This window comes from Cariama cristata, unplaced genomic scaffold (genome assembly GCF_000690535.1).
Source record: "Cariama cristata isolate BGI_N322 unplaced genomic scaffold, ASM69053v1 scaffold7862, whole genome shotgun sequence".
In the NCBI taxonomy this organism is placed as follows: domain Eukaryota; kingdom Metazoa; phylum Chordata; class Aves; order Cariamiformes; family Cariamidae; genus Cariama; species Cariama cristata.
The window spans coordinates 7,454-18,606 of NW_009605417.1; the positions used below are offsets into that span (position 1 = coordinate 7,454).

General features: G+C 35.9%; 1 protein-coding gene across 1 annotated transcript; it reads right to left on the minus strand.

Moving 5' to 3' along the window:
* Nucleotides 1-3,239: 3,239 nt before the first annotated feature.
* On the minus strand, nt 3,240-10,592 carry BPTF (bromodomain PHD finger transcription factor; the record flags this gene model as incomplete). The annotated part of the gene is made up of 5 exons (XM_009695938.1): nt 3,240-4,142; nt 6,195-6,381; nt 8,235-8,319; nt 9,333-9,525; nt 10,419-10,592. Coding segments are annotated over 5 exons (676 nt in total), but the record flags the coding sequence as incomplete, so codon positions are not given.
* Between the last annotated feature and the right edge of the window lie 561 nt (nt 10,593-11,153).

Here is an 11,153-nt window from a genome sequence, read left to right on the forward strand (position 1 = left end):
ATTTTCACATGAAGCATACAAAATAGCTACGTAATAATTTGAGCATATGAATACACTAACTGAAAGCAAATCAAGTAACCGCACTGCACAAATGCCCAATTAGGCTCACAAATAACGGCGCAAGTTCATGCCAAGGAATGCAAAATAAGCAGGCAATTGCATGCACATTTTTTGTGCCTGGTTACACTGTCAGTTCCTTAAAAGTTCAGTCCTAGAACGGTGTACTGAATGTCATTTTCCCATGAGAAATATTACCAAGTTTGTACTTGCACATCAGTAAAGTTACTTTTTGAATCAAAGATACAATCTTTTAGTACCTTTAATGTGATGGGATGCGAGAACCTATGAAACCACTGCAAAGGGGTTCTTAAATGTTTGCAATTTCAAGAGTCAGTATTCACAAGTCACAACTCTTTAAAAGAAACTAATAAAAGTGTTCATGGGGTTCTGGGTTCACTGTCTCCTGGGTACTGGAAGATCCAAAAAGCTTATGTAATGATCTTAAACAAAACAAAGGCATCTCCTTGTTTGACAAGTCAGCAGGGGATTTTAAGCTATATATTTATATTTTAAAAAATGGGAAAATACAGTCTAGCTTAAAAAAAATACATATACATACAGTGACCTGGAACAGGAAGCAGTGGCTTCTGTAAGTGTTTTTTGTTTTGAAGCAAAGGTAGTTCTAACACAATTCTACCTGTCGTACATGTCTGCAGCTTGATTAAGTGTCACTGAAAAGCTACGGAGTAGTGGATGGGCACTACGTCACACTGTATGAAGCATTTCTTGATATGGAATAGGAGCCAAATACCAAGAGGAGCCAATACCAAATACCATCGTTATCTTGTGGGACCCAAAAGGCTGTTACTATAGGACAGAAATGTACTTGTAGCTTGTGTCTATCTAAAAAATATACTATCTCACTTTTGTTACATGAAAGATTTTGCATGGAGCGCAGCACATTCAGATGGAATTTTCCTGAGAGACTTTGAGGGGGCTTTTGATTTGGCAGAACGACTGTTCCTGGCAAAGAATCAAAGCACTGGAGTGGACTGGGAGGGACAGGAGAAGGAAGGAGGAAGGGTTACATGTGCATCTCAAGTTTCTTAGTTTCTATTTTCAACTGAAGTCCAGGGACTAACCAGCAAGTCCTACAGTCATACATCTGCCTAGAGCAGCAATTAAGCACCCTTCCCTGCCCCCAAGACATTATCGTAATCTAAAACAGGCAAAGCGTGGGTACAAAACCAACATCCACAGCTATATCTCATTTTGATTGTCTCTTGGAAGAGATAAATAATAGTCTCCCAGTGGTAACGACATCCAAAGCCTGAGTAAAATGGCAATAACTGACACACAACGTCTGCACCACTCTCAGACACAGCTATTGCTCCAGAAGCAAGGCTGAAGAGCAATTTATCCTGTGTTCTCTTTTTGCGTTACAAAGTCCTCTTCCTTTCCTTTCTAGCTTGGAGTCACTCCTTACAACGTTATCACAACAGCTGAGCAACAAGCCACTGTATTTCACAGCTCAACTGAAATACAGCTGCAGCAGGAGCAGAATGGCTGTTCTTCCCAGGCTTATCACATGCTAGCTAACATACTGAATAAAGAAAAAAAAGAATTCCTATATCAAGTGAATTTCCAGAGTCTAGCAACTGTTACAAAAAGCTCACAGCATCAACCACACTGAAAAGAAGATGGCACTTACATGCAATAGCTGCCACGGTAATTTTGCTACCTTACAGTAAGGAGGATGACTGAACAGAGATCACAAATCTTATGAACTTACCATGCTCTTAAGGAAGGTGGGTATCAGTTATGAGTGATGTATTTTCAGTAACACCATTCAACTACAAAAGATCACCACTAATAAATTGAGAAAAGTACCTCAGCCCACTCAATGGCAATTGAAACTGCTAAAAAAGGGTCTCAGCTTGATTACATTGTATGCATGGATTACTTCCCTAATCAAACTGATTCACTGGCAGTTTTATACGATCTGGCAACGCCAAGACCTATATACGATAACATTACCAAATGTTTCATTAGAAACACCACCAAATCATTGTCAAACACATTACTTTATTTGTCTAGGATGATGTGTCCTATAAAGTACAAAAAAGTACTCTTCAGTTTGCCACAATTTGTTAAAAACATAGCAATCTATTGCCTACAGGTAGGAAAGTTTTAAATCATGTCATATGTATTTATATATGAATAAATAGTACAGAAATATTGTGAAGTTTCGATGATATGCAGGATATGTTCAAATGCTGTTAAAAGTTGAGATTTTTCCTTGTTGCATTAAAAACCACAATGCATACAATATGCAGCATTTCTTTAAAACGTCAAAGGACAACATAACCTAAATGCAACTACTCTTCTTAAAGTTAAAGAAGCATAAATGGATTATTGTTTTCACATTGAACAATTATTTTTAATTTTCACATATAGGTTAAATGACAACATTTGTATGTACAAAAAAACATGGGTTTTTATTAGATAAAATTACCCCAGAACCACCTGTACACCTGAGCCTGTAAGTGTAAGAAAGTGTGGTCAGTAGCAACATCTTTTTAAGAAAAATAACAGAAGAGGTTCTTGCATAGCAAGGTGTGAGGTTAAACCCAAAAGGAGCTTATCCATAAATCAGGTAAATCCCAGATCACTGTAGAACAGAAGTTAACTGTGAATTAGTGCAAAAGCTAGTCAAACGGTTGAAGAGCCGCGTACAAACCACGGCTGATTAACTACAGACGGGTAATACGAGCAAGTCATTTATATACGCAACGTGGAAGCGATAGATTGGAAAGAAAAAGCAACGTCATCTGCAATTTGCATCTTTGTGTGACTTCAATTTATCCCTCACAGTAGCACTCCTCACGCAGGAAACGCTGCAGCAGCCCCGAATGCCTTTCAAAGCATCAATTACAGTTGGTACTTGACGTTCCTAGAGTGCTTGGCAAAACATCACTTATTTCAGCGGTGGGCAGTGACATTTCACAAAATACTTCCTACCATGTTATCTGTTACAGTAATTTTGGCACCACTGTAGAAGTTTTATAAAGAGATAACAGCTGCTTAAGAAAAAACAGTAGTAAGCGCTACCTTTGGAGCAAAATAAAGTCAGAACTCCCTGGCCACTTCCCTCCTCTATTACTTGAAATAGCTATACTTCTGAACAGATCCCCAAAGTGTTACAAACATATTAGCGCACACTCAAAGACACCTACATCTGTGGGGAGAACAAGTATCTCCATTTATTTTGTTTCATATACATCCATATTTTGAATTTTAATACAAAAGAAAAAAAATTAGAATCTGACAAATGTTTACAAACAAGATACCTTCAAATAGATTTTACTCATTTCAGTCTGGTGCAGAGTAAATGACAAATTGTACTGTTATATTCAAGGCAACAGAGTCTGTAGTCCATGACCACTTAGCCCAACTTTTATGCAAGCTTAATTGTTTTTATCTACCATGAATGATAAACTCGTTGTTGATTCCCAGTTCTGTGTGTGTGCACATGTGTACATAGCAGCTCCTTTCATAGAAAGAAAAGACATCTAGAGGTCTTCTTGTACTTTTACCTACAGGAATCATGTTAAGATACAGAATGGATTACATGTAACCGGGGCTGGATTTTATAAGAAAAAATAATTAGCTGACAAATGAGGGCAGCAATAAAAAAGCGTCTTTTTTGCAACAATAAATAAATACAGTCAAAGTTTTCTGTGTGGACTTTAAACCAGCTTCTTCACTGAAGAACAGACGTGGCATTTCCATGGAGTTAAACATGACCCCATTTACTGTATCTTTTTTTCTTGCTCTCTTTCTCCTTCAACAAAACAAAGTTTTCCTGCTTCTGCCACAATAGTACAACAATTTGATCTTGACAAGGAAGTGGTGCTGCTGATTTTTTATTTCTTTGTCCTTTGGACAAAATAAGCCAAGAATATAATTTGACTGTTGTGACCAATAAAAACGCAGTTTACATCAAGTCTTGTCAGGATAACCTGACTAAAAACATCTGGCTTCTTAATTAAAAAATTTCAGACAACCAGATTCTTGCTCGTGTGTTAGGTTAACACGCTGAACTCTAAGAAGCTGTAGACTGCAGTTTGTTGTTATGGGACCTGCAGAGTACAGAAGAAAGTGAAGAATTAAGCACTCTTCATTTTGGAGAATACAGTCACTGCAAGGTGTTGCCAAGGGTAAATCACAATGAGGGAATTACCACCATGTTGCTTCCATTTTTTTTTTTTCCCCGCTTCAGAAAAAAGAAAACTTAAAATAATTCTCTCTGAATTTTAAGCACATTTTCTCCTATAGCATACAAGTATTTCAGTACTCGTAAAACGCAGTGTGTCACTGGAATATTAAAAAAATGCCTGAAATCAGTTTTATTCTTACATGTACATAATAGTAGTCCATCAAAAGGAAAGCAAAAAGACATTTTTAATTGTGAATATTTATAATAAGGTATACTTTGCTTAAATTTATTCAAGAAGTCTTTGGATTAACTTAATAGAAAAAACTGAACAGGCATGTTAAAATCACATTTTTGCTAATCAGAGTTCAGCAAAACTCCTCTTTGACATTCACAGTTTTATTAGTGACTGAAAATAAAACAATAAAATACATGGTTTCCAAGATGAATGTTTCATTTTTCTCAATACAGTATTTGAGGAATGGGACAATTTTTTTTGTTAATACAGTTATGTTTACCAGTATGACTGCTGGTAACAGAAACTAAAAACCCAACAACATTTACTTTTTAGACAAATGATCTGGATTATTAGGGCAGTTTAATGTCATCAAATTGTACAATAAAAGAACGTGACCCCAACATCCAGTTCTGATTCCAGTTAAAAAGTTCAGACTAAAGATATCACAATCTGCAAGAAAAGAAAGAACATGGATGGTATAAATGAAAAACAATAACAAATCAGATGCAGCAATGAAATTAGTGTGCAAGCAATGAATGCTGGATAACCAGCTAAAGCAAGATGACAGAAACATGAGTTGAAAACTGATAAAAATCATTAATACAGTATTAAATTGGAAAGAAAAATGCTGGACTAATTCATTTGATCTGTTGTCATCTTATTAATCCTACTCTTGTTGCATATAAAAATTAGACAGCTTCCACAACAGCAGATATAAAGTGAAGTTTTCAATTTAGTTTATTACAAACGCATATAATCCTGCATTAATGTCTTAGACTATCAGTCTGTTACAGTTTTGACTGTTACAGTCGGATGGACAAAGTTAACTACTATACATACACCATTTCTGAGTAACGCTGAAAGGCATCCAACATTTGTAACTCAGTTACAGTTGGTTTATGTTGGAACACAGCAGTGATACAGGAGAGATTCGTATACTCCATTAGTGTTCTGAGTAAGCTGGTTTTAGGAACAGCTGTACTAAATACCCCATTATAATCTGACTAGTGCCATACAACTCCCATGTACGTGCTACTAGACATAATCGGCAAGCAACCGAAAAATCTGTAGTAGAGTTGCATATTCTTTTTCAGGAATGTCTATGTTAGGGAAATACTCTACCTCAATCCTTCTACAGAAAAACATTAAAAAAGAAAGTTTAATTTTAAACAGTAAATTTTGAATTGTGTTTAGTTTTCCATGTCCTACTTTAAATCTTACTTATTCCCTCTGTTTCAAATACGGTAAGTTATAAAAAGATGAGAGAAGTAGTAAAAACTATTTTGATTTCTTTCATTGGACTATAAGCTTCACAGAAGGATTGTCTCTTTTTAGCATCTGGGAAGCATTTACTGCACAGTAGAACATTATCAGAACTCAGAACAGAGTATTTGTCCTGATCAGAAATTATTCTCATTAAGTTTTCTGCAGCAATGACTTAAAGTGTCATTCAAATTGTCTACATTTATGATACTGCCTAAATTGGCATCTAACTACTCATTTTGAACAAACATTACAAAGTAACCTCCACAAAATCATATTTAAGCCGTAATTTTGACAGAAAATGACAGCTGGCTATTACAGAACAGATTATTTTTTTTCCCTTTAAAAGAAAAGCAGTTGTCCAGGAAAGTGCATGGAGAGGCAAATCCCTGTATGAATGCAAGGTAAGCTTATAAAAGCATGAAGGACATTTTAGGGGACCACAGAACATCTATCATTAGGAACACTTTAGCTTACCTGCTTGCCTTAAATCCTTTCAGTTTCTGTACAAAGAATGATTCAAGAACTTCTGCACATTGGTAAAAAGGGGAGTCACTTGGATTGTAGTAACGACAGTTATCAAAAATTTTGGTCATATCTGCCACAAACTCTGTGACCTTTTTGTAGTAACGTTTCAGTATTCTTTCTTCCATGGTGGCAAGGTCTTTAAAGAAACCAAAGATTATTAAAATGAGACATTTTCATCCTCAACAGAAGTTCACATTGTCAAGACTGCGTGACACAAAGCCTGTCTAGGTTAGTTGCTTTTCCAGGAATGCTGGTTGTGATGTGGTGACACCACTAGGTCTCCTTCAGAATAAACACTTTTGCATGAGTATGTTATGTGCAGCTAAATTAAAATGCAACTATCAAAATGACCTTGGAAGCTATTTGCTTTTTCTGAAGAAATTAAGAAAGACAGAAGAAAGAAAAAAAAAAAGGTCAGACAATCTGGATGCAGTTACTTACACTTCATTTTCTTTACAGCGCTTACTGAGACCAAGAATCATATCTGCACATGTAACAGCTATCTAAACCTTCCGATTATTTTTTATTTGAATTCATGACTTGCTTTGAATGAATTACCAGTCTTCATGGGCATATGCACATTACCACATGGCACAGATGAAAGCAAAATGCTAGTGTTCTCATTCTTACTGACTAGACACATTAATGAGACCAGAATGGTGAAGTAGGCAGTAATTGTCCTATTTTAATGCAAATGTAAATTAAGAAGAGGGAGAGGAACAAGAACTGCTAATTATAAATATAGCTGTCTCAATGTATAGTGGCACTTTTAGCTGAAAAAACAACAACCCACGCTTGCAAAATGCCCTTAAAGTGCTTACTCTGAAATGCCAGTAATGCCAGAATGTTTGAAAACAAATATAGACGGGCCTGGATTACCTAGTGTATTTTACATATACATATTTACTTCTATACTTACAAGTGTATTTTCCTGCTAGTTAAGTCAGAAAGGGCTAAATGTACCTTTATTTCATTCAATCATCATATGCTTCATTATATTATCATTTGAGCTTTCCTTGTAAACTTTAACCCCACGGAATAGGAGTTGTTTAGCAATTTCATAACAGCACAATCCAAAACTTTGGAACAGAAAAGGACACGAATTCTAAGCAAAATATTATTTTCAGTCAACATACTACCATTTGCCAAGGTATTAAATTTAACTTTCCTTTTTCTAGGATCAGTAAGGAGTAGGTGGGAAAGCTCAAATGATACACTAGCTCTCATTTAGACATATGAAAAGGTATCGGTTCAATAACTGGAAAGAAAGGAACAACATTTAGCAACGCCATTTCTTGCAGGAGGTAGATTTTCTTCAGAGGTTTCACATTCAAGTGTTGATCCACCTTATTCCCAGCTAATGGGTAAGGTCTAATAAGATCAGAGTAAAACATTGTAAAGCTACAGCCATCTCCTCTTCCACTTTCCCTCACATACGCAAGATTTGAAACAGTTCTTGTCCATATAACTTTAAAGACAAATTACATAGAATACAAAATTTAGTACACTATCAAATCAGATGAAGACAATTTTAAACTCCATCTTCAGTTGCACGTCACACTTAACTGTATTAGCACCACTTCCTCCTCAAACTCTGGAGTACATAGCCCACACTTTGTAGGACAAACTGATGCAGAAAAGGACAGGAAAAAACCAAGCAGAGCAAGACATAGCAAAATTGTCCTCTTGAAATGAAGTAATTTAAAAAACAAGAATTCTATCCTACTGCTGCACTGAATTTCACATTTTATATGTTAGACCAACACTGTTTAGGGTTAAGGAGTCAGCCAAAAGTAGATATATTAAGCCTCATGAACTTCTAAATACCTCAATGAGAAATCACATTGTTTTGGTTTGCCTGACTGCAAAAACTGTGTATTCTGCAAAACATATCTTTAAGATCCCTGGATGGAAATGGTCAGCAGCTAATGAAGTTGATATTCAAAAACCCAAACCCACTCACTCACGCTATTGCTTAGAAACACTTACCCATTGGTTCTTTAATAACACCATAATAATCTGGTGCATCATTGGGGTCTACTGGTTCTAGGAATGGCCATGCCATCTTGTGAGCCTGTCAGGAAAACAAGATATAATTACAAAAAAATTAAGTTAAATTAGCACTATTTAGTAGCCAAACATTTTCATTATCTCTCTCTCTCTGTTGGGGCCTAGAGTTGAATTTAAGAACAAAGTGCAGTGTAGGTGGCTAGTTCTCATCTGATGACTGTCTAAAGCCTTAAGCCCCAATGTCAATGACTGAGTAATTGCTCTTCAAACCAGGAAACGATGTGAGGTTCAGACACAACAAGATACTGTGCTAAACAGGCTGCACAGAAAAGTGTGTAATGAATTTACTGAGAGTGCTTGACACTTCACACCTAGAAATGGGCTGCTCTTTTCACTTTCAAGTACTCTAAAATTAATTTGTTTTCATAAATGTCTGTAAAAATGTAAAAGAACGCAAAATATTACCCTTTTAGGATTTAGGTTACCATACAAATATTTTATCAAAGTTCTTGAAAATTCTTTACAGTTAGAGCAGAAAAGGCCTATTTCGGAGTGACAGATAAACCAGAAATATACTGTAACAGACTGATATGATTCTTTTAATCAGGATGCTGTCATTTACATGCTGGTAATGACTTTCTGCAAGAACACTATTGAAATTAGTAACTCTGAGATTAAAGTACAGAAGCGTAGATCAGAAATCATAAAAAACTCATCTGACAACAGAATCTTGCATCTTCTACACCCTGTTCAGTTAGGCTAATACTCTGCCTTTTGGTATTTTAAGTAAACCTGCTTCTTTAAAAGCCTTCCACTGAAGAGATTGTTTAGTTTCACTAAATCAGAAGCACTGATACACAAATTACTAAAAATACCCTCAGCACAATAATGCCAATCAAGTTTGGAGCTGACAAAGCGGCATTTCTCACCAACAACAAAAAAAAAAAGCGTTGCTATTTCCTTTTAAAAAAAAGTCTCAAACAAATGGAAGAGAAATCAAAACCTACTCCAAGACTCACTAGGTATGTCCTATACAGTAAAAAAAGTGCTCCACTTTGCTGTAATCCTTATTCTCACCTGTAAGGAACGTAGTACTCTTCTTAAACCTTCATAATCTTTATCAGTTAGTGGACTGAGCACAGTCATGGCATCTTCTGTGGACTGACATTGTGGACATACATATTCATCAATGAGATCTGCCTCACTTTGTAAAATGCCAACACAGCGCCCGTGATACCAGTTCTGACATCGGTCGCAGCCAATGTAAAATCTGCAAGATCCAAAAAAAGTGTTAGTGACTTGATCTATTTAATTTACAGGTTACATTTAAATACATAAACTTGTAATCCCCTGCACACAAGCAGATACTTGGCATGATTAAATACAAGTGTAACATGATATTTCAGACTGACAAATTCTAATTACACTATTCAATCTGCTTTTGTATTTACAAACAGGTTAAATCACAGACCATTTCAAAATTAGTTCCTAAATTTTATACTAGCCACTTTCAAGCAATCAAGATTTCAAAAATCATTCTTCTGCTCTAGAGTTGAAAGGAACAGCGTAATGCCAGAAGTCTCACCCAACCAGTATTCCAAACCAATTCAAGATACATTTTGCACAAACTGGACTACAACTAGGGCTCTTGTTTCACTCCGTACAAACATTTTTCATATAGAAGCTTCAGTCTTGTAGTTGAATACAGAAGGGGTACTCTATGACACAAAGCCTTACAGTAAAAGATACCAACCATATACTCCCCCCCTAGGATTATGCTTTCTATCCAGATCAGACTAAAGCACAAATAAAAATCCACTAAATACTACATTTGTCTTTTAGTCTTTCTAACCATCCCTTGTTAAAAGAAAAAAATATCAATCCCAGTTTAAAGTACATGGTGCATTGGGTTTTTTTTTTTAAAACAAATAAACAAGCAAACAAACCCAACACATTTTGACCACCCTGAAAACGTCACTTTTCCTGAACATTTACTGTATAGAAACATTTTGGAGAGGAAGACAATTACTGAAAAGCAATTTGTATTACGACTGAATACAACATATGCAGAATAACTTCTTTTTTCTTTGCATGGAACAGGTAACCACAGTCAGAGCAGTTTGCTACCTAAACATTAAATAAGAGGTTCTTATCAGAACTCACTGTGACTCATCATAAGGTGTTCTGCAGATACAGTACAATTCCTCACTGCTGCCCTCTTGTGCCCGTTTACAATCATTACAGATGTACACATCCATTTTCTTAGCCTCCTTTTCTGTGATGCCAACACATTCTCCATGATACCAGTTAGTACAAAGATCACAGCCAATATAGAACCTAAAAGTATTCACAATGAAAATGACAATGTAATTGTCATTTCAAATGGCATGGCACTTTTCCCTGCATTTCTCTCTGATGCAATTTCTTGCTGGCCTACTTTCTTCAATTTTCTGTCTCAGTTTCCCCGCTTCCTAACATTCTGTCCTTACAAGCTAACATCTCATGCTGCAGCTATACTGTCAGTAAGGTCACTTGGGTCAATTTTAAATTGACAGTTCATTAAAATGCATCAATATGTAACCAGACTTTGACAAAACTGGGCTAAAAATGTATGTCTCCAATGTGTGTGTGGAAAAACTGTAAAAGGCACAAAAAGACAAGGCCAAAGAAAAAGATTTACATTTTCAAAACTGCAGCTCAAAAGCCACTGAAACATTTCCTTAAGATTTGAAAATGTAGGTCTCAGTTAATTTAAAAACCAAAAGCAAAGCGCAAACACCAACTAGGAGTTACAAGTATACTACAAAGAACATGCATACCAGCCATGTGTAGAATACATATTGGTATAACATGATACAAAAGAAAATGGGGTCAGGACATGGTTGTCATAATTTTTTT